The following is a 25,087-nucleotide window of genomic DNA, read 5'->3' on the forward strand; positions in this document are numbered from 1 at the left end:
TTGGCAGACGTGCCAGGTCCTTGGAAACTTTGAGGAGTCTATCCAGATGGTGAGCGGCGATGCTGCAATCATTAGCGTCACCATTCCTCTGCTATGCCTCTTGAGAAGTTCCCTGCAAAGCATAAAGGCAGACGCTTTGCGCTCGGAAACGGAGGCGGGGGAAGACAGTATGTCGCTGGATATTCAGAGCAGCCTCCTGTCTATATCTCAGCGCGTTGAGGAGGAGGAGGAGGAGGAGGAGGATGAGGAGGAGGGGGAAGAGACAGCATGGCCCACTGCTGAGGGTACCCATGCTGCTTGCCTGTCATCCTTTCAGCGTGTATGGCCTGAGGAGGAGGAAGAGGAGGAGGATCCTGAAAGTGATCTTCCTAGTGAGGACAGCCATGTGTTGTGTACAGGTACTCTGGCACACATGGCGGACTTGATGTTAGGATGCGTTTCTCGTGACCCTCGCGTTACATGCATTCTGGACACTACGGATTACTGGATGTACACATTGCTCGACCCACGGTATAAGGAGAACTTTTCCACTCTCATACCCGAAGAGGAAAGGGGTTTGAGAGTGATGCTATACCACAGGACCCTGGCGGACAAGTTGATGGTAAAATTCCCATCCGACAGCGCTAGTGGCAGAAGGCGCAGTTCCGAGGGCCAGGTAGCAGGGGACGCGCGGAGATCAGGCAGCATGTACAGCACAGGCAGGGGAACACTCTCTAATGCTTTTGACAGCTTCATGGCTCCCCAGCAAGACTGTGTCACCGCTCCCTAGTCAAGGCTGAGTCGGCAGGAGCACTGTAAAAAGATGGTGAGGGAGTACGTAGCCAATCGCACGACCGTCCTCCGTGACGCCTCTGCCCCCTACAACTACTGGGTGTCGAAGCTGGACATGTGGCCTGAACTCGCGCTGTATGCCCTGGAGGTGCTTGCTTGTCCTGCGGCTAGCGTCTTGTCAGAGAGGGTGTTTAGTGTGGCTGGGGGAATCATCACGGATAAGCGTACCCGCCTGTCAACTGACAGTGCCGACAGGCTTACACTCATCAAGATGAACAAAGCCTGGATTTCCCCAGACTTCTCTTCTCCACCAGCGGACAGCAGCGATACGTAAGCAATACGTAGGCTGCACCCGCGGATGGAAGCTACGTTCTCTATCACCATCAAAAACGGGGACATTTTTGCTTCATCAATCTGTGTATAATATTCCTCCTCCTCCTCCTCCTGAAACCTCACGTAATCATGCCGAACGGGCAATTTTTCTTAGGCCCACAAGGCTCAGTCATATTACTTTTGTAAACAATGTTTATACGTTTCAATTCTCATTAAAGCGTTGAAACTTGCACCTGAACCAATTTTTATTTTAACTGGGCTGCCTACAGGCCTAGTTACAAATTAAGCCACATTAACCAAAGCGATTATGGGTTTCACCTGCCCTCTTGGTTGGGCATGGGCAATTTTTCTGAGGTACATTAGTACTGTTGGTACACCAATTTTTTGTTTACCTACAGTGTAATCCAATTAATTTTTTGCCCACCTGCATTACAGATGACGTTACATCAGCTGTGCTGGGCACTGCAATGGGATATATTTATGTACCGCCGGTGGGTTCCAGGGAGCCACCCATGCTGTCGGTCCACACGGAGTTGTAACTACATGTGTCCACTTCTAAAGAACCCCAGTTTGACTGGGGCATGCAGTGTGGGCCGAAGCCCACCTGCATTAAACATGACATTACATCAGCTGTGCTGGGCACTGCAATGGGATATATTTATGTACCGCTGGTGGGTTCCAGGGAGCCACCCATGCTGTCGGTCCACACGGAGTTGTAACTACATGTGTCCACTTCTAAAGAACCCCAGTCTGACTTGGGCATGCAGTGTGGCCCCAAGCCCACCTGCATTTAATCTGACGTTAGCTCTGCTGTCCAGGGCACTGCAATGGGATACATTTATGTACAGCCGGTGGGTTCCAGGGAGCCACCCATGCTGTGGGTGCACACGGAATTCCCATTGCGGAGTTGTACCTGCCTGTGACTATTTATAAAAAAACGCGGTCTGACTGGGGCATGCAGACACCTTGACAGAATGAATAGTGTGTGGCACATAGGTTCCCCATTGCTATGCCCACGTGTGCAGCTCCTGATGGCGGTGGCACAGGATTATATTTCTCATTGCTTCTGTACAGCATTGTGGGCTATCGCCTCGCCCCTTTTAAAGAGGGTCGCTGCCTAGCCGTGCCAACCCTCTGCAGTGTGTGCCTGCGGTTCCTCCTCATGGCAGACGCACTTATAAATAGACATGAGGGTGGTTTGGCATGAGGCCAGCGTGTGGCATGAGGGCAGCTGAAGGCTGCGCAGGGAAAATTGGTGTGCGCTGTGGACACTGGGTCGTGCAGGGGGGGGGGGGGGGGGGGCTGGGCAGCATGTAACCCAGGAGAAGTGGCAGCGGAGTGTCATGCAGGCAGTGATTGTGCTTTGTTGGAGGTAGTGTGGTGCTTAGCTAAGGTATGCATTGCTAATGAGGGCTTTTCAGAAGTAAAAATTGTTGGGGGGGGGGGCACTCTTGCCGCTATTGTGGCTTAATAGTGGGACCTGGGAACTTGAGATGCAGCCCAACATGTAGCCCCTCGCCTGCCCTATCCGTTGCTGTGTCGTTCCCATCACTTTCTTGAACTGCCCAGATTTTCACAAATGAAAACCTTAGCGAGCATCGGCGATATACAAAAATGCTCGGGTCGCCCCCATTGACTTCAATGGGGTTCGTTTTTCGAAACGAACCCTCGAGCATCGCGAAATTTTCGTCCCGAGTAACGAACACCCGAGCATTTTGGTGCTTGCTCATCTCTACAATTAACCCTATGAGTGCTGGAAGAGAATAAATGTAAGTTCAGTGAACAGGGAGAGCAGGACGACGCCCTCGCCTACCAGACACAAAAGCTGAGAATTGTGTCTGAACAGTGCACATAACTCAAACAACTGAATGTGCAAACTTCTACACCTCCCTTAAGCGGGTATTTGGTTGTGCTGCTGATATTGCTGTATCTTTTGTAGGAAAACATGGTTTTAAACCATTGGATTAAAGACATAATTGAATTTTTCAACACCCTGAATTCTAAAAATCAGCACATAGATTTAATTTTCTGCATTTTCAATCTACAGTGTGAAATATATTTTACTTGGAAAACTAGTCAACTGATCGTACTGCTATATCTAGGACCTCAATGCTGTAACAGTAAGGGAAAACTCTTTTAAAACTACAAATTGGCTTGCTGTAAGCCCCATGACCAGCTATAATCTGTTGGTACCAGCAACAAATGTTCAATTTTAACATTGAAGATATTTCTGCTGTGGATTCACACATGGATTTTAGAGGCAGATTTTAATAGCAATCCGAATTGTCTCTGCCATGATCTGTTTATACCCAGGACTGCAAGAGGGCATTTGCTACGTCTAGAAGAAAGCAGGTTTCATCACCAACACAGAAAAGGGTTCTTTACTGTAAGAGCAGTGAGGCTGTGGAACTCTCTGCCTAAGGACGTGGTGATGGCAGGATCCATACAGGAGTTTAAAAGGGGACTAGATGTCTTTCTGGAGCGGAAGGATATTACAGGATATAGATTTTAGGGGAGCAGCGGGTTGTTGACCCGGGCCTTACAGACAAGTAGGAACTATTAACAGGCTGAACTAGATGGACATTATCTTCATTCGGCCTAGCTTACTATGTTACTATGTGTATCTAGTGTACAGTTCAGAGGTACACGTAACTATGAGTACTCATGCGTTACACCTATGATCAGCCCTTTTTATCATGGTCACTTCAATAAATGTAAAGGGACTTCATAACCCCTATAAGCAATCCTGCCTGTGTAGGGAGGCACTAATAGATAAATCCAATATACTGTGCATTCAGGAAATGCACCTGGTGAGTGCAGACCTTTATAGCATAAAGAGGAGTAACCATTGCTATGTGTTGTACACTTGCTTTTACAGAACTTGAACTGGTTGTGGACAATCAGGGGGATATATGATTTTAGTCTGTGAACTAAGTTTCCCTTTACACATCTAATGTTGGGCAGCTTCACTTTGTTAAACAACTTTTTAAAACTAATTATGAGTACAAGGTCAAAAAAAGAGCTTTACTAGTATTGGGTGACATCAATAAAACCATGTGGCGTTCTTTAGATTTTTTAGCTCCAGTTAATTCAGATTCCCCTTCTGATCTATTTCAATTTATGCACAAAGAAGGCTTGTTAGATGTGGAGGATACAAAATCTATGAGAAAGAGACTATGCCTTCTTCTCAAATCCTCACAGATGTTACTCAAGAATTGACCTCCCTTGTAGATAATCAGTTATATCGGAGACTTGTGTGGTCTGACATTGGTCTAATTAAATGGTCTGATCATGCTCCCATGCATATAACAGTTGATGAGAAATGTAACCAACCTCCCTCCGTCCACTGGAGAATCAAACAATATATACTTCATTCTAATTAATACCTGCAATGGTTTGGGGCAGTTTGGGATGATTCTTTTCCATTCAACTATAATAATGAAGTAGGCGACACAATGGTATGGTGCTCTCATAAAGCTTTTATTAGAGGACACTAGGTTAGTTTTGCAGCTAAAGAGAGAAGCCTCCATCCTTTGAATGACTAACTCCATGCTAAGTATTAAGCAGGTAAATAAACAATCTTATTGCCAACTCAGAGCTCAAGAGCTGGCAGGTTACACCATAGACTGAACCCACGTATTTAGTGCTAAAACATATTTATATAAGGAGACTCAAAGCTTTATAGTACAGTCATAGCAGTAAAGCGGGGTCCTTGTTAGCTCGCCGCTTGGAAAAATGTTTCTTATAAATCTAAGATTTCTTTTCTTTAGAATTCTAACAGGGAAAAATAATTTTCAATCCACAAGATATTTCTAATACTCTCACAATTATTACTCTTCCTTATGTCATTTACAGCATAATTCCTCTGTGGTGCAACCATCAGAGGCTAGAATTAACACATTCCTTAACTCAGTACAACTTCCCTCTATATCTTCAGCTCAACGTTCTGCCCCGTCAGAGGATTTTACTTTAACAGAAGTAAATACAACTATTGCTTCATTAAAATCCATGGCATCGGGATATATTCCTGAATCATTCTTAGGGTTGCTTCACACAAGCGTGTGCATGTGCCATACATAGGTGGCAAAAAAGTGCGCACCCACGTACGTGCACAAACACGCGTGAATGCAGGTTCGTGCCCATTGCCTTCAATGGAGCCACGGCTGCTGCTGGCGGCTCCATTGAAACCAATGGTCTGCCAGCACCCCTAATTGTTTTTTAGAGCAAAAAGTCAGAGGCAGCGCTCCAGTGGGGCAGTAAAGAAGTGAATGTATACAAATGTGTACCTTATATGAATAAAGAGAGAGAAGGATAGACTCACCCCGACGCTGCCGGTCTACTATATTAGTAGATACCGGTCCGTCATATAATCCAAGCTGGTGTTGTATAGTCTAGTCGGGAGAGCATCATGAGAAGACTCTAGGCATATTATATGCCAGAGAAAATAAAGATATGTATGTAGTATCAAAAAAGTGCTCAGCGCTCCAATGATAGAGGGGTTTAAGATATTGGGAAAAAGAACTTACTTGTCAGGGGTGCCTAGTCCAATGGCACCCCCAGTCCCCATTTGACCTTTTCTTTTTTTAAATATCACTAGCACAAAAAAGGACTTTCTAAGACATATCAAACTGTTTCTGAAAATCTCCTGATATGCACCAGGGTGTGGCTAGATTAGAAAGAGATTTAAATGTTACAGTGGATAACTCCACTTAGTATCAAGCTTTCCGGGCAGCTAATATTCCCAAGGCTCATCTTACTTGGAGACAACAAGAAAACGTTTATGTAGATGATATTTCATACCATATAGAATTTCATTAATATCTGCCACAATATCTAGTCTCTGTTGGCATTGCCACTTGGACTTGGGCACTATATTACATATATTCTAGGGTAGTTAAGCATTCTTTCGGGATAACGCACACCATGGTCTCCAACTCTGTCTGCTCAATTTAGGGCTAGATGATCTACCACCCTTAGAGAAGCCAGTTCTTTTTAACAGGCTTGTGGTGGTGAAGTGGCTGATAGCTAATAAATGGAGGTCTAGCAATATTCCCACCATTATCAAAGTAATTCAACGTGTTAATTATAACTGCTCTATGGAAGGCTCAATAGCATTACAGCAAAGTAATTATCATCTATACCACCCTAGATGCACAACTTGGCTGGAGAACCTAAATAAAAAAAGGGTTATACATGTCAAGCTAAGGGTATGCTTATTAACTGTCGGTACCTCCCTACACTACTCCCAATTCTTATACAAATGCAGCATTGGACTTAACAATGATAATCTCACTCATTCGATTACTCGGTATTTCTTAATGTTTTTTTTCTAATTTATTTCTATTTTCTTTCCTTATTGTTCGCTAATATTTTGTAGGATACTTTAGTACGGGTTTCACATGCGGCAGCACCGAATGCCTATTAAGATTATTATGATGGGCATACACTTCCTTTTTCTTTAACCCATGTTTGGCTTTAGCCTTCCCTTCTTATATGTTACTGTTAGCATGCTGACTAATCCTTTTGGTTTCAAGGTAAGCAAAGCAATTATATTACCAAATGACAACATATGTTAAGGCCCATTTAGACACAACGATTAAGAGGTCTTTTGAGCGACTTTTGAGCGCTAATCATTGTGTCATTTACAGGACAAGGTGATCACTCAAACGGTGAGCGATCACCTTTCGCTTCGAGCGGAGGATGCAGAAGACGAATAGGGCCGCTTGTCTTTTGCATCCAGTTGTTCCCCGCTTGGAGTGCTCGGCTGTATAACAGCCAAGCACTCTGAGCAGGGGATGCATAAGACAAGTGGGGCCGCTTGTCTTTTGCATTCAGTTGTTCCCCGCTTGGAGTGCCCGGCTGTTATACAGCCGGGCACTCTGAGCAGGGGATGCATAAGACAAGTGGGGCCGCTTGTCTTCTGCATCAAGCTGTTCCCTGCTCGGAGTGCTCGGCTGTATAACAGCCAAGCACTCTGAGCAGGGGATGCATAAGACAAGTGGGGCCGCTTGTCTTTTGCATTCAGTTGTTCCCCGCTTGGAGTGCCCGGCTGTTATACGGCCGGGCACTCTGAGCAGGGGATGCATAAGACGAGTGGGGCCGCTTGTCTTCTGCATCAAGCTGTTCCCTGCTCGGAGTGCTCGGCTGTATAACAGCTGAGCACTCTGAGCAGGGGATGCATTACACAAGTGGGGCCGCTTGTCTTTTGCATTCAGTTGTTCCCCTCTTGGAGTGCCCGGCTGTTATACAGCCGGACGCTCCAAACGGGGTATGAAGAACACAGCTGTCCAGCTCTGTTCTTTATACCCAGCCTGTGTTTAGGGAGCGGGATAGAGCTGAAACAATAGTATCAGCTGTATCCCACTGTGAATTCCTGATAAGGCTCATCATTGTCTTTCAGCACGCTAAAAGACAACGATGAGCGATGGCTTAACAGAAACCTGCACGATGTCAGTGCAGTTACACACGATTATTGCTCAAAAGATGGCTTTTGAGTGATAATCGTTGTGTCTAAGTGGGCCTTTAGACTCAACGAACACTGCATTGATGTCTAAAATGCCAACATTATATACATGAGACATGAGCTTATGATTGATATTCATGTACCTATACCATTTCTATGTGGTAAAATGATTCTATTCTTAATAACAAGTATGTTAAACAAAACCCTCATTCATCAATGAATATACAGATGAGAGAGACTCTACTCTATATTATTACTCTTGTCATACATTTATCTACAATGTGACAATAATCCACTCGGTCAGGTTCTGGTTATGCAGACATGGAATCATCATAATCGTGGTCCACAGAGAGAAGAATCTCGTCCTGATTGTCAGATATGGAAACATTCTGCTCATTATTCAGGAGAATGGCGTCTGAAAACAGTAAAAAAGAATAGATATTAATCTACTGAGCAATTATGTATTATGTACTTTACTTGGCTCAATGTATTGTTACATTGTTAGAGCCCAGTCACATGGTCATATGCATGTAATAGTCACATCATTTTCACTACATGTTTATGTATGTATTTAGTGTATTTTTTTGTGCTTTTTAAACCCGCAGTGACAGGGAGAAATTTTTGAAATCTGACATGTGTTACTTTAAAGGGGTTGTCCCGCGGCAGCAAGTGGGTCTATACACTTCTGTATGGCCATAATAATGCACTTTGTAATATACATTGTGCATTAATTATGAGCCATACAGAAGTTATAAAAAGTTTTATACTTACCTGCTCCGTTGCTGGCGTCCTCGTCTCCATGGTGCCGACTAATTTTCGCCCTCCGATGGCCAAATTAGCCGCGCTTGCGCAGTCCGGGTCTTCTGCAGTCTTCTATGGAGCCGCTCGTGCAGAATGCAGGCTCCGTGTAGCTCCGCCCCGTCACGTGCCGATTCCAGCCAATCAGGAGGCTGGAATCCGCAATGGACCGCACAGAAGAGCTGCGGTCCACGGAGACAGAGGATCCCGGCGGCCATCTTCAGCGGTAAGTATTGAAGTCACCGGAGCACGGGGATTAAGGTAAGCGCTCCGGTAAGCTTTCTTTACCTCCCTGCATCGGGGTTGTCTCGCGCCGACCGGGGGGGGGGGGTTGAAAAAAAAAAAAACCCGTTTCGGCGCAGGACAACCCCTTTAACATAGAATAACTCTGTAAAGGTTTTGCATATCCAAGTGATTTTTATCTACATGTTGTACTTCAGTTAGATGGTAAAAATAGTCCAATAGAATTTGTGTATACTTATTAAAAGTGATAACATTGGGAAAAGTTTGAAATTTTCACATTTCCAATTGTAATATCTCAAATATGTGCAAACAAACTGTACAAATCTTTGATAATATATATTTCCATCTGTTTACTTTATTCTGGATGCACATTAGAAAAACTTTAGTTTTTTTAGCCTTTTAGGAGACGTACAAAATCAACATTTTGAGGAACACTTTGTTTTCCTATACCAAGCCAAGATTGCAAAGGCTCATAGGTGTCAGTATGATAGATACCCCCACAAATGACCCCATTTTAAAAACTAAACCCCTTAATATATCCACTGAGGGGTGCCATAAGTATTTTGACACCACGTTTTTTTTCAGGAGGTAATGCAATTTAGAGGAGAAAAAATAAAATGTTATATTTTTGCAAATATATAATTTTAAAGACATTTTTTTCCTTAGTGCACACAAAATGAGTATTTACACCCCAAAATGGATATATCTGTCCTGTGTTCAGAAATATAACCATTGTGGCCCTAATCTCATGTCTGTATGCACAACTGGCCACAAAATGAAAGGTGGTTTTCAGAACAGAAATTTTGCTTGAAGGCATTTTAGGCCCCCTAGCACACTTGTAGAGCTCTTGAGCAGTCAAAATGATGGAGATCCCCCACAATTGACCCCATTTTGAAAACTAGACCCCTTACTGAATTTATCTAGGGGTGTACTGCCTATTAGTCACACAGTTTTTGAATTAATTTAAGCAAAGCAGTAGGAAAAAATTACAATTTTCATTTTTTTGCCATTTGTGTCATTTAAAAATTTTTTTTTGTACAGCACACATTTGAATGAAGACTTGCACCCCAAAATGGATACCCCTCTTTGTCCTGTGTTCAGAAATATACCCATTGTGGCCCTAATCTTATGTTCATATGCACAATGGAGCCCAAAATGAAAGGAGCAGCCAGTGGCTTTCAGAACAAAAGTTTAGCTTGAGGCCTTAGTCACACGGGCGTTTTTTCACGCGATTTGCGGATCGCATGACAAATGCGCAGCCGCAAATCGCGTGACCGGTGCGCGCAAGTCGCCCGCAAATCGCCCGAAAATCTGCTCCTAGCCGCGTTTCATTAGAAACGGGCCGGAGCTGTCCAGCGCATTGCATTCAATGGAGACGGCAATAGAGCCGGCTCCATTTAAAGCAATGCGCTGCGGGCGAGCACGGGATGAATTGTCGGGAAGGGCTTAAATATATAAGCCCTTCCCTGCAATTCATGCTAAAATGTGTAAAAATAAAAAATATATATATATACTCACCTTCTCCCGGCAGCCAGAGCTCCGTGCGGCCGTCCTGCAGTGGGTGTGAAGGGGGTGTGAGTCAGACCTGCCCCCTGATTGGCTCAGCGCTGAGCCAATCAGAGGCATGTCTCACTCACACCCATTCATGAATTCATGAATGGATGTGAGTCAGACCTGCCCCTGATTGGCTCAGCGCTGAGAGGCAGCAGTCACTCACCCATTCAGGAATTCATGAATGGGTGTGTGAGTGAAACCGGCCTCTGATTGGTCAGGGCTGTGACCAATCAGAGGCAGATCATTCAGCAGGCGGGGATTTTAAAGCCCCGCCGGCTGAATAGTGGCAAGAAGCAGTTCAGAACTGACAGCGGCCGCGGCTGGACTCCGGCTGCAGCGGAAAGGTGAGTATACAATTTTTTTTTTATTTTAACACATTTTAGGATGAATTGCAGGGAAGGGCTTATATATTTAAGCCCTTCCTGACAATTCACCCCGCGCACGCCGGCAGCCCATTGCTTTCAATGGAGCGGCTGTATTGCCGCTCCATTGAATTCAATGGGCAAACATCGTTCTTCTCTGCCACAGCTGTTACAGCTGTGGCAGAGAAGAATGATTTGTCTTCTATATGTTCTCAATGGGGTCAGCGCTGCTGCCGCCGGCCCCATTGAGCGCATATAGAGAAGAGAACAGGAATCGCAGATAGGTGATCTGCGATTTCTGTTCTATAATTTATCGGACGAGCGCATAAAAAGCGCTCATGTGTCCGATACCATTGCAAAGCAATGGTTTTATAAAATCGCCAGACGCATGCGCATGCGCAAATCGCGGCTAAAAACGCCCGGCTGACTAAGGCCTGAAGGTGATTTAGGCCCCATTGCCCACTTGTAGGGCCCTTCAGCTGCCAGAACAATGGAGAACCCCAAAAATGGCCCCATTTTGAAAATAATACCCCTTAATGAATTTATCTAGGGATGTACTGCGTATTTTGACCCTACAGTTTTTGAATGAATCTAAGCAAAGCAGAAGGAAAAATTATGATTTTCATTTTTTTGGCAATTATGTAATTTTAAAAACTGTTTTTTTGTTCAGCACACATATGATTGAAGACTTTCACCCCAAAATGGATCCCCCTGTTTGTCCTGTGTTCAGAAACATACCCTTTTGTGGGCTTTATCTTATGTCTGTATTTGCAACCGGGCCCAAGCCGAAAGGAGCAATAAACTTCAACTTTTACGTGATTGCTCTTATCCATTGGATAACGGCAATCACGCTATGGGGGACCGCTCACCACGATCTGTGGTCACTGTTCCAGGGTCTTTGCTACCTTTAGCCAAGAGCAAAGAGATCTTAAATTTTCCCGGCCCTCTTCAGCTTCTAAACTTACTTCCGCCATTTTGCCGACGTTAGGGAAAGCACCAAGGATCCACGACAGGAGGTGACATTTAAACTGTTTTTACTTCTACGTGATCACCGTTATCTAATAGATAGCAGCGATCATGTGACCAGGGCCCGCGTATGTTTGGTAGCCAGGAGCGGAGAGATTTTAAATTACCTTAGCAATCCACAGCTTTTGCGGATGCATCCGCCATTTTGCAAAGGGACTTTGTGCAGAAACAGGGGTAAGGTCCATGGATAAATCTGGGGCCCTATGGTACTTAATTTCATCTCCCCACAACCTTTGGCAGCTGACAGCATGGAGCTGTCACGTCCACAGCCCACGTGGCTTTAATCCTCAGAGCGAACGTGTTTTTACATCCCCAAAGATTAAAGCCCGGCAAGCCAGGATGTAAAAAAGCAATGGGGCTGTCACTAAGGGGTTAACACATGTATTACATCCATATTCAATGCATTTATTTCATGCCAAAAGAAAAAAGAACTTTCTTCCCTACCATCTTCTCCATCTTCTGGCAACATTTGTGAAGTTGCAGTGAATATTCATGCAAAGGCATATTCACTGCATTGTGATACACTACCATTGACTTTTCGTATGCACAGCATATTTGTGTATAAGCAAGGTGTGAAGAGGATCATAATCAGGGTGTTGTGTGCATGTCTACGCATATTACTGTCATTTTTGCACACGCAGGGCCAGTTTACATGTGCGCTTTACATACCATATCCGTGGAATTTAATGGCTATTTAAGCTTATTAAGGTCCAGCTGTCTTCTTTTTCCTGCCATTTGCGTAGTGTCACACCCTTCCCCCTGCGTATTTTTAAAGGCGGCCATATACTTCAATGGCAGTTTTGATGCGCAAATTGCAGGAAAATAGGGTAGGCCCTATTTTGAGAATGAACCCATTGAAATCGGTGGGTTCTTTACTCTGTGTTCAGTGTGGGCAAATTTTGAATGTGAAGCAGCCCTAAGGGTTACGCATATGTAGTTTTGGTGCATGAAAATCACAGTTTTCACTGTGTTTGTATGCGCATATTTAGAGTTTTATGGTTTGGGTTGTTTTGCAAAAATACAGAAGAAGATCCAATTTTTGCCACTTTCTTTTCCTGTTCTTCCCAGGCAGGCAAAATGTGTAAAAATGCACTGAATACACATGTAGTTGCATATTTGCTGTGTTTCTACATGATCCCATTGACAGGGGACCTGTCTTCTTGCTTCTTTTTTTTCTTTTGAATAGTCTGAAAAAAGACCCAAACATTCATGCACAACAACGCTCCATAGTGGGAAGCATAGTTGCATATAGGCCCATCTGTTTAAGCCCTCAATCAAACATACATGAGCATGCAAGCTGAGTGAGCATGCAAGCTATATTCAAAGTCTGTGACTTGGCATTACTGACTTTTGATTCAGGGACTTTGAAAGAATAACTTTTATGTAATTATTAGAGATGAGAGAGCGCACTCGTCCGAGCTTGATGCTTGTTCAAGTATTAGGCTACTCAACATGCTCGTTACTCGAGTCAAGCACCACGCGGTAATCAAGTAAATTTCATTTCACTGTCCCGCATGTTGAGCGCCATTTTTTAGCCAATAAACATGCGAGGAAGGCATTACCAGTTCCTGCTGAGACGTGCCAGCCCTGTGCACGTCTACAGCAGTGAGTGGCTGGAGGGATCAGGTGACCACCGAGTATTAAAGCTGTTGCCGCCCGCGGCTCGCCTCAGACGCATGCTGGCAGAGGTTAGGAAATGAGTTGCTGCTGAGATAGGGAAAGTCTTAGAGTAGGGAGGATCCTGTCTTCAAGAACCCAACGGTCCTTCTTAGGGCTACTCCTCATTGTTTGCATTTTTTTTGGCTGGCTGGGAGCAGTAGTGCACCAATTTTTTTTTTCAAGCATCTAGGCCTGTGCAGAGCATTTCACATCTACCATTCTCTGTGTGCAGTCAATTAGCCAGAGTTCTCATCGCTAAATAGTCCGCAAATTTTTTTCTGGGGAAGTGCAGAGCATCTCACATCTCCCATTTGCTGTGTGCAGTCAAATAGCCAGAGTTCTTACCGCTAAACAGTCTGCAAATTTTTTCTGGGGAAGTGCAGAGCATCTCACATCTACCATTCACTGTGTTGGGTGAAGTAGCCGCAGTTATCAGCACTATCCACTGAGTTAATCGTTTTTTTCCCCTGTGCAGAACATCTCACAATAACCTTTCCTTGTGTGCGGTGAAGTAGCCGCAGTTATCAGCACTATCTACCGGGTTAATAGTTTTCTGCCCCTATGCAGAGCATCTCACAATACTCTTTTCTTGTGTGTGGTGAAGAAGCCGCTGTTATCAGCACTATACAGTGGGTTACTTTCTTCTGCCACTCCATACAGCCTCTCTTATCTACAAGTCTCTACGAGTGCTAATTTCCCCCTAGGTATCAGAGCAAGATAGCGGTTACATTTTTTTTGTCACAGCATAGAGCCTCCGGTATCTACAAGTCTTTGTGGTCGGTGAATTAGCCCCAGTTCTTTGCACTATATAGTGGGTTAATTTATTTGGGCCCTGACATAATGAGGAGTAGGGGTAAGGGTCGAGGACGTGGACGCGGGTGTCCAAGTGAGGGTGTGGGCACAGGCTAAGGACTTGGGCGGGGTGAATTAGAGTCGGCTGCTGAGGAACAAGAGAGCACCGCATCTCTCCGCTCCCCAGCCTCATATCACAATTTGCGGGTCCGCGTGGTAGACCTTTATTACAAGCACAGCAGTGCAAGCAGCTCCTGTTGTGGATCATGGATAACGTGTCCAGCAATGTATCGAACCCCCAGTCTTCTACGCAGTCCTCTACTATTGGGCTAGGGACTGCACCTCTGAATTCTCTAGCTGCTCCTCCTTCCTCTCTGCCTTGTCACTCCAGGAAAATTACAGATTCTGAGCAGGCAGACTCCCAGGAACTGTTCTCGGGTCCCTGCCCTAAGTAGGAAAAACGTTTCCTCACCAACCTGAGGAGTTTGTCGTGACCGATGCCCAACATTTGGAAATTTCCCAGAGTCCGGGTGATGAGAATAGGGACGTCCGGCAACTGGCTCAAGAGCTTTTTGTGGATGAGGATGATGAGACACAGTTGTCTGTCAGTGAGGTCGTTGTAAGGGCAAAAAGTCCTAGGGAGGAGCGCACAGAGGATTCAGAGGAAGAGCTGCTGGACGATGAGGTGACTGACCCCACCTGGCTTGCTAAGCCTACTGAAGACAGGGCTTCAGAGGGGGAGGCAAGTGCAGCAGCAGGACAGGTTGGAAGAGCAGTGGGGTGGCCAGGAGGAGAGGCAGGGCCAGAGCAAATAATCCCCCAACTGTTTCCCACAGCACCCCCTCGCTGCAAGCCTCCGTGCAGAGGGCCAGGTGTTCAAAGCCTCACCACCACCAGCATGCGCAGGCATATGATGGCCAAGCACACCACAAGGTGGAACGAAGGCCATTCACTGCCTCCGGGTCACACCACTGCCTCTTCCCCTGTCCACAACCTGCCACACAGATCCAATCCCAGGACACAGGCATGAGCGCCTCCCGGCCTGCAACCACACCCTCACATCCACGGTCCTCCACACTATTGAGCAATGTCTCTCAGCACAGCGTTCAGCTGTCGCGAACACAAGCGTTGGAGCGAAAGCAGAAATATGCTGCTACCCACCCGCATGCACAAGCTTTAAGCATGCACATTGCCAAATTACTCAGCCTGGAGTTGCTGCCATACAGGTTAGCCGAAAAGGAGGCTTTCAAAAACATGATGGCGGCGGCAGTCCCATACTACTCGGGCCCTAGTCGCCACTATTTTTCCTGGTGCGTCGTCCCCGCCCTACACCAGCACGTCTTCCGCAGCATCATCCGTGACCTCACCAAAGCGGTTGCTAGGAAGGTCCACTTAACGATGGACACGTGGACAAGTGCTGGCACGCAGGGACACTATATATCCCTGACGGTACATTGGCTGAACTTGGTGGAGGCTGGGACTGAGTCAGAGCCTGGGACCACTGACGTGCTACCCACAACGAGCATAGCAGGTCCAACCTCTGTGATGATTTCTGCGTTGTATTATGCCACCTCCTCCAACCCCCTCCTCTTCCACCACCTCCACCTCTCAATTAAGAAGTGTGAGTACGTTGCCAGCAGTCGCTAGCATGCGGCACAGAAGCACAGCTGTGGGAAAGTGTCAGCAAGCCACGTTTAAACTAATCAGCTTAGGTGACAAGAGGAACACCGGCTCACAGCTGTTACAGGGTTTGACGGAGCAGACCAACCACTGGCTTTCACCGCTGAGCCTCCAACCGGGCATGGTCGTGTGTGACAACGGCCATAACCTGGTGGCAGCTCTGCAGCTTGGCAGCCTCACACATGTGCCATGCCTGGCCCACGTGTTCAATATGGTGGTTCAGCAGGTTCTGAAAAACTGCCCCCACTTGTCTGACCTGCTTACCAAGGTACACATTTCCGCATGTTCACCACAGATGCTGCCACTCTCAGGACACTGCAACATCGGTTCCAGCTGCCAGAGCACCAACTGCTGTGTGACATGCTCACGCGCTGGAATTCTACACTGCACATGTTAGCCAGGCTTTACGAGCAGCGTAGAGCAATTGTAGAATACTAGCTGCAACATGGCCGGTGGAGTGGTAGTCAGCCTCCGCAGTTCTTCATAGAGGAGTGGGCGTGGATGGCAGACATTTGTCAGGTCTTCGGAAACTTTGAGGAGTCTACACAAATGGGGAGCGGCCATTATTAGCGTTACCATCCCGCTGCTTTGCCTGCTGAGAAGTTTGCTGCTAAGCAATCAGGCCGACGCTTTGCGGTTAGAACAGGAGATGGGGGGCGGAGCCTAACCGCGGAGAGAGATGGACGCTTAGAGCCTGCACTCCATCTCCATAGCACAAAGAAAGGCACTTACCAGCAGCGATCTTACCCGAAAATGGGGAAACCTGGCAGGGAGAAAGCAGGAGATCACACTGTGACTCCTCGTCCAGCCCGGGGGCAAACGGATCATCAGAGATTTCTGAAGATAGAAGCTCCCGCTCTCCACATGCGGCGGGCAAGATGGCACCGGCGGCAGCTTCAGCTCTGAAGGCAGCGCGGGAAGGAGAAGTCTCCTCGGAGGGAGAAGAGGACGAACCCCTTTCAAAAGGATTCATGAGGGATCTTTTGTCCACAACCATGAGCCCCCTGCTTGCTGAATTAACAGCCATTAAGGAGGAGGTAAGGAGCGTGGGGAGGAGAGTGGAGGAGCTTGAGAGCTCCACGGCAACCATCACCACACATACGGGGGAGCTGGCAGCAGTGGTGACAGAGCAGCACTCCCAGCTAAATAAGATGATCCTCATGCAAGAGGACTTGAAAAACAGGAGTCGCCGCAATAATGTCCGCATAAAAGGACTCCCAGAGACCTGGGCATCTGAAGCCCTGCAGAAAGTTGTGATGGAGATTTTTGTGAGTTTGCTGGGGGAGGACAGAGCAGCAGAGATCATTATAGAAAGAGTCCATAGGACCCTCAGACCATAACCGGTCCCATCTGACCCCCCCAGGGAGATAGTGTGCAAAGTGCTGTCATTTCCGGACGCAGTGGCCATTTTGAATGCGGCACGCAGCTCCAGAAACTTGCAGTATGACGGCGCAGCGATCCAGATCTTCCAGGACCTCTCCCCCTCTACCTTAGCCAAGCGCAGGTTATTGCGACCCCTTTTGGAGAAACTAAAAGCCAAAAACATCAAATATGCGTGGCTGTTTCCTTTCGGAATTGGGATCACTTACAAAGGGAGGAGGATCAAGATAAGATCCCCAGAGAACTTACAGGAAAGCTGGCACTTCTTGGGGCTTGAACCCATAAACCTCCCTAACTGGCTCCCCCTCCCGGAGCTCCCGACCCTGCCTACACTACCTTCGCAAGACAGCTGGCACACAGTCACCCATGTGAAATCCCCTCGTAGTAAACAGAAAAAGAAACAAAGAGAGGAAAACACCGATGGAACCACCTGAAGTTAAAAAGTCAGGGATTCTTCTAATCCCTCAGCTATGTTTAAAGAACCAGTTGAATTCCTAAGTTTAACAAGACTTTGCTGACAAGGCCCGGGAAGACCACCTTCCGGACACGAGAGGAAATGTTCGCCAAATTACAGCGTTCCGACGACGCTGCCAGATTCCGCCGGTTGTAACTTTCTGGTTGATTCCCCCTTGTTATGTCTCCCCACAAGAATAGTGCCTTATTGTGCTCCCCGATTAGGCTTCAGCTAAACTTTTTCATTTCATAGTCGAAATATTTCTTTTCCGCCCGGAGTATACGTCTGTGCTCTAGTAATCTTACGGAGCCCACTCGTATCTCATACAGCACTTAAGGTGCTGACTCGTTAACTTAACAACCTTTCTTCCATTGTACGACCAACCCACCCCCCTTCTTTTCCTCCCTCTTACTTCCCTAAACCTCCCTTCCACCCTAACCCCCAACACACAAACAGCTGTAGGTGTCAGAGATACGGTCCGGACTGCGACGTCTGACAACCTACTCATTGTCTTAGAGAATTATAGAATGTCTAATCTGTGCTCTGACTTTTGACTTTGGTATCTTTATCTCCTAGTGTTTAAAAAAAAAAAGCATCACTCGATCTTGCCAGGGAGTGATGGAGAAGCCGGGTGCCGCGGAGCCGCTCAGAGTCACGTCGTTTAATGTTCGGGGAATGAACTCTCCTCAAAAAAGGTACAGCATATCACAATTAGTCAAAAAATACAACACCAAGATCCTGCTCCTCCAGGAGACACACTTTAAGGCCGATAAACATAGTCACCTCCCCGGGAAAAATTTCCCCCAGTACTACCATAACACACATCCTGTCTCCGCCTCTAAAGGGGTGTCAATCTTGATCCACAAGTCCATTGTGTTCTCCCTGAAAGCTAAGTACTCTGACGAGTTAGGGAGAACCCTTTTCATAAAAGGCTCCATCAATAACGCAAAAATAACAATAGCAAATCTTTACGCCCCTAACTTGAACCAAGTAGACTGGCTGCTAGAACAATTGAGAACACTGAAAGAATTTGCTAAGGGCCCAATCGTATTAGGAGGAGATTTTAACCTGTTCCTCAACCCCCTACTAGACTCGTAAAAGGGTAGATCATGGATCTCCCAGAGATAAACCAAAAAGCTGCATAAAATACTTCAGGAGATGAAGGTCGTGGACGCGTGGAGATCCATTAACCCCTCAGAAAAAGACTATACGTACTTTTCACAAGTACATAAATCGTTCTAGAGACTTGATCATATCTATGTCTCCCAAGAAATCCTGACCAAGGTAGTGAAAGCAAAAATAGAAGCAATCACCATTTTAGACCATTCACCCATACACATAGATCTCAGACTTACCGCAGAAGGACATAGGGAATGGATTTGGAAACTAAACGCTTCTTTATTGGACTCAGAATTAGAGAGGGACCGCCTCACAGGTCTGTTAGAAGAGTTCTTCCTGCTTAATGACACGGGTGATGTAGACTCCCCGGTTTTGTGGGAAACTCACAAGGCATACATGAGAGGCCTGTTCATCTCTCTGGGTTCCAAAATCAAAAAGCAACACCAATTCAAAATAGATAATCTTTTAACCCAAATTGCGAAACTAGAACAACTTACCAAACTGTCTCTAGTTAAGAATAACATGGAGGAACTGTTGGACCTCAGGCGGGAACTTAAACGCCTGTTAGGATCTAGATACAATAAAAAGCATCTTTATCTTAAATACAAATTTTATGCACATGGCAATAAGGGCAGCAAGCTACTTACTTCCTTAATTAAGAAAGCCAAATCTAGGAACCACATTTCCTCCATTAAAGATCATCTAGGCGTAACCAAGTCATCATCAAAGGAAATAGCGGTGACCTTTCAAAGGTTTTACGCTGATCTCTACAACCTCAAACCTTCCCAAGTGGAAGAATATAGAGACATTAAACTTATTACAACCCATCTCCTTAAAGGAAGTGGAAGATATAATTAAGAATAGCCCTAATGGAAAGAGTCCTGGCCCAGTTGGTCTCCCAGCAATGTACTATAAAACATTCAAAGACACGCTGGCCCCCAAACTGAGAGACGTGATGAACGCACTCATGTCAGGGAAACAACTCCCAAAACAGGTGCAAGAGGCGCACATAACGCTCATCCATAAAGAAAATAAAAATCCGGAGCTCTGTGGCAGTTACAGGCCCATCTCCCTTATTAATGTGGATATTAAGTTTTGGGCAAAACTCCTGGCAAAAAGGCTAGAAGACATCATTCCACGTCTGATAGATAGAACAATCTGGTTTTGTCAAAAATAGAGAGGGCAGGGACAACTGCTACAGATTGCTCCACGCCATTAGATACCCGCAAACCCACAATATAGAATTGGCAGTAGTCGGCACTGACGCCGAGAAGGCATTCGATAGGGTGAGCTGGACTTATATGGAAAGAGTACTGAGTCATTTCAACTTCCCACCCACCTTTATCTCTGAAATCCTCTCCCTATACAAAGAACCATACGCAAGACTAAAGATAAATAATCTACTTTTCCCCCATTTGACATCAGAAATCGCACCCGCCAGGGCTGTCCGCTCTCGCCGTCTCTCTTCATTCTCACTCTAGAACCTCTACTGAGAATGGTTAGGCTATCTCCTACTATTAGGGGCCTGGAGGGGGACTCAGTTAGCTTGAGCGCGGCAGCCTTTGCGGATGACATTATGTTCCTAATTTCTGAGCCGGAAACAGGAATTCCCAACCTGATCACCCTACTAAATACCTTTGGCTCCATCTCTAACTTTAAGATAAATTTCACTAAATCCACTATTTTCAATGTATCGATCCCCCCAGCTCGCTGGGCCCAGCTTAGGTCCAGCTCACCCTTCGAATGGTCTGATACATCCATAGATTATTAAGGAATTAAAATTACTAAGAACACCGATGACCTTTACAACGCTAACTTTGCGCCCCTCTTGACGCAGATTAAACTCCTACTACAGAAATACGACATCCCGTGCGCCTCGTGGCTAGGCAGGAAAAATATATTAAAGTCCTATGTCCTCCCTCAAATCTTATACAAACTCAGAATGGTGCCCATTCATCTACCCCAGACGTTCTTCAAAGCTATACGCTCTGCCTTCTCAGGATATACATGGAAACAAAAGAGACCACGTCTGGCTTTTAGCCTTATGAGCAAAAGGAAGAACGAGAGGGGAATTGGGTTACCGTGCGTCCACGATTTTTTCCTGGCAGTTCAACTTAGGTACTGGCTGGACCTAGGTGACGATATCCTATGTACACTGGCTAAAGGAGGTGTGGGAGACTCCTTCCTGGAGGAACTCTGGTTCCCAACCAAAAATAAATATAGATCCAAAAATTTCAATCCGCTCCTAAGGGGCCCATGCGAGGCCTGGGACAAGTACAGAAACTCCTTGGCTCCAGATCCCTCCCCTATAGCTCCATTGAGCACCCTCAATAGGTACCTAAACCGGACATCGGATAGCGTCTCCAGAAACCTATGGAAGAGATTTGCACCATTTAATTTAGGCGACCTACAAACACAAATACACAGAAAATCAGCGGATATTCTGGAAACGCTGGCTCCGCAACTCCCTCTATCCTTCTTACAAAAAGCTCAAATAACACAAACATTTGGCGATTTCCAGAGAACCTCTAAATCAACGAGACCGGAGACCCCTTTTGAGAAGACTTTAAAAAGTCACCCAAACAATAGCTCCATATCCAGTATTCATAACAGGTTCATCGCCCCCACAGCCCCCTACAAACCTGCGTTCTTAACATCGTGGGAAAAAGAACTCAAAATAACCCTCACTACATCAGATATAAAACTGATCCTACAGACCTCATTCGGCCTGTCTCCTTGTATTTTGCTCCAGGAAAGCCACTATAAAGTCATAGCCAGATGGTATAAGACTCCACAATGGTTATATACGCATAAACTAGCTGATCAGGACAAATGTTGGAGATGCGGCGCAGCAACAGGCTTTTACAATCACATCTGGTGGGAGTGTAACGCACTCACCACATTTTGGAAAGAAGTAGAGGAGGTCTTACGCTTACTTAAACCTAACTTCCGAATCACACCAGAGACTCTCTTCCTTTGGAGACCCTCAGCAAACTTCCACCCCCTTAGGGACAAATTATTGGCCTTCCTCTTAGATGCAGCCAAGGCACTGATACCCTCCCTCTGGCTACAGAAAGCACCACCCACTTTGGCACTTTGGAAAACCAAAGTCGAGGCAATCTACAACATGGAGGAGTTACATAGCTGGAACACGGACTCACACGAGGGATTTATCAAGACATGGCACCCCTGGAGACAAATAAACCAGAACAATGACCCCATGCGCACTAATACACATTAGATAGAGACCCAGAGATGAAAAATCTGCGGGGACATATAACACATGAACAGTTACCCTAGAAAACCCAGGGGGCACGAACCCCACTATATACCGGCCCATGACTGGAGTGTGGACTTCCTGGAGTTGAGGACCGGTGTCTGGCGCACTCAGGAGGGAGTAGCGAGTGGCTTCGCGGCATCTAGCATCCATCGGAGCGGCAGATCGAGTCCTGACTGTGAGTACCTCTCTAGAGAAGCAAAAAGTTAACCAGTTCCGGTGGGGGGCAATCCCCTAGATCATACTAAGATATTGTCGGATCACTCTACCCTCCCCTACCCCCCTTTTACCTTATCCTTCCCATCCCCCCCCCCATCCCAACCCCCCCACCCATAAGAATTGTTCAGAGGTTAAACTTATTTATCTTTTCTCTCACGGGAAATGTGCGCTACAACGACGCACTTATGCCAAACGGGAAAAGACGCTAACCCCCCTTAGATAATGGGCTCCCCGTCCGCAGTGATGAGAAAAAAGTTATATATTATATTATAGTAATTATAAGTTATCAATAATGTTAGTGTTACAGCATATTCATATGCCAGAGACCGTGGAGCGGCAGACACAGACTCTTCTCATTGCAATCCGGTACCTCTGCTGTTTTCTTAAGCTAACAATTATCTCTGTGATTGGTCTATGGAAAACTGAATGTCTTAATTAATGTAAAACCTTAATAAAATTTGGTTTAAAAAAAAAAAAAAAAGAACAGGAGATTGGGGATGACAGTATGTCGCTTGATAGCCAGACTACCCTCACGTCTGTTTCTCAGTGCATTTTGGAGGAGGGAGAGGAGGAAGAAGAGACTGCTGGCCACACACTGCTGGTACCCATGCTGCTTCCCTCTCATCTGTTTATCGTGTATGGGCTGATGAGGAGGAGGATCATAAAAATCATCCTCCTAGTGAGAACAGCGATGTGTTGCATACTGGGACTCTGGCACACATGGCTGACTTCATGTTAGGCTGCCTTTGCTGTGACCCTCCCGTTAGACGCATTCTGGCCAACACGGATTATTGGGTGTACACCCTTCTCGACCCACAGTATAAGGGGAACCTTTCCATTCTCATTCCCGAAGAGGAAAGGGGTACGAGAGTGATGCAATACCACAGGGCCCTGGGGGAAAAACTGATGCAAAAGTTCCCATCTGACAGTGGTAGTGGTAGAAGACGTAGTTCAAAGAGCCAACTAGCAGGTGAGGCGGGGGCAGAGGCAGCATGTCCAGCGCAGGCAAGGGTACACTCTCCAAGTTTTTTGGCTCCCCAGCCAGACTGTGTCACCACTTCCCAGTCAAGGCTGAGTCGGAGGGAGCACTGTAAAAAGATGGTGAGGGAGTACGTAGCCGATCGTACCACCATCCTCCGTGATGCCTCTGCTCCCTACAACTACTGGGTGTCAAAGCTGGACATGTGGCACAAACTTGCGCTGCATGCCCTGGAGGTGCTAGCCTGTCCTACCGCTAGCGTCTTATCAGAGAGGGTGTTTAGTGCTGCTGGGGAGATCATCACGGATAAGCGTACCCGCCTGTCAACTGACAGTGCCGACAGGCTTACACTGATTAAGATGAACAAATGCTGGATTTCCCCAGATTTCTCTTCTCCACTGGTAGAAAGCAGCGGATCCTAAAGATTCTTTTAGCTGCAACAGGAGAAATATGCATCCGCTCTCTCACCCCCAAAAAGGTGAGAAACAGCTTGGTCTATTCCTTTCGGATCTTATTCCTCCTCCTCTTCCTAAAACAGCATGCTATCACACTGAACTGCAAATTTTTCTGCTGGCCAAAGGGCACTTTTAAAATCATTTTTTTCGGAGGGCTGCCTCCAGGCTCTGTTACAAATTAAGCAACAACAACCTCTATCTTTAAAAAATGTTTATGGGTTTCACTTGCCCTTGGGGTAAAACAAATTTTTCAGGAGTACACTTGTACTCTTGGTACACCAATTTTTCAGGCATTCGCCTATACTCTTAGCAAAGTAATTTTTCTGGTCTTCGCCTATACTCTTGGTAAACAAATTTTTTCAGGTGTTCGCCTATACTCTTGGTGCGCCAATGTTTCAGGGGTACGCCTATACTGTGGGTACACAAATGTTTCAGGCGTTCACCTATACTTTTGGTACACCAATGTTTCAGGCGTTCGCCTATACTTTTGGTACACAAATGTTTCAGGGGTTCGCCTATACTATTGCTACACAAAGGTTTGAGGGGTTCGCCTATACTCTTGCTACAGAAAGGTTTCAGGGAACCGCCTGTACACTTGCTACAGAAATGTTTCAGGGGTTTGCCTATACTATTGCCACAGAAATGTTTCAGGGGTCCGCCTATACACTTGCTACAAAAATGTTAGAGGGGTCCGCCTATACTATTGCCACAGAAATGTTTCAGGGGTCCGCCTATACTCTTGCTATAGAAATGTTTCAGGGGTCCGCCTATACTCTTGCTATAGAAATGTTTCAGGGGTCCGCCTATACACTTGCTACAGAAAGGTTTCTGGGGTCCGCCTATACACTTGCTACAGAAAGGTTTCTGGGGTCCGCCTATACACTTGCCACAGAAATGTTCTTCTGGGGTTCGCCTATACTATTGCCACAGAAATGTTCTTCTGGGGTTCGCCTATACTATTGCCAAAGAAATGTTTCAGGGGTCCACCTCTATGTTGCTACAGAAAAGTTTGAGGGGTCTGCCTATACACTTAGTAACATAGTAACATAGTATGTAAGGTGGAATGAAGACAATGTCCATCTAGTTCAGCCTGTTTATCCTCCTATGTTATTGATCCAGAGGAAGGCAAAAACCCCAAGAGGCAGGAGCCAATTAGCCCTTTTGGGAGAAAATTCCTTCCCGACTCCCTAATGGCAATCAGACTAATCCCTGGATCAACCCCTAATAGTTCCTACCTGCCTATATACCCAGATTAACATTTAACCAAAGATTTATATCCTGTAATATCCTTCCCCTCTAGAAAGACATCAAGTCCCCTTTTAAACTCCTCTATGGATTTTGCCATCACCACATCCTCAGGCAGAGAGTTCCACAGTCTCACTGTTCTTACAGTAAAGAACCCTTTTCTGTGTTGGCGATGAAACCTGTTTTCCTCTACACGTAGCGGATGCCCTCTCGTTACCGTCGCAGTCCTGGGTGTAAACAGATTGTGGGAGAGATCTTTCTATTGTCCCCTCATGTAC

At 46.0% G+C, this 25,087-nt stretch overlaps 1 protein-coding gene across 1 annotated transcript in view; it reads right to left on the bottom strand.

The window, feature by feature from the left end:
- Positions 1-7,303: 7,303 nt before the first annotated feature.
- The window catches only part of LOC136576113 (antigen WC1.1-like), a 103,366-nt gene continuing 85,582 nt past the window's right edge, over positions 7,304-25,087 (bottom strand). Inside the window, exon 8 of the mRNA XM_066575133.1 lies at positions 7,304-7,982. Coding sequence (XP_066431230.1) covers positions 7,879-7,982 — 104 coding nt within the window. The 3' untranslated portion in view covers positions 7,304-7,878. The remainder of the gene's footprint in view (positions 7,983-25,087) is intronic.

This window comes from Eleutherodactylus coqui, chromosome 8 (genome assembly GCF_035609145.1).
Source record: "Eleutherodactylus coqui strain aEleCoq1 chromosome 8, aEleCoq1.hap1, whole genome shotgun sequence".
NCBI classification, from domain to species: Eukaryota; Metazoa; Chordata; class Amphibia; order Anura; family Eleutherodactylidae; genus Eleutherodactylus; species Eleutherodactylus coqui.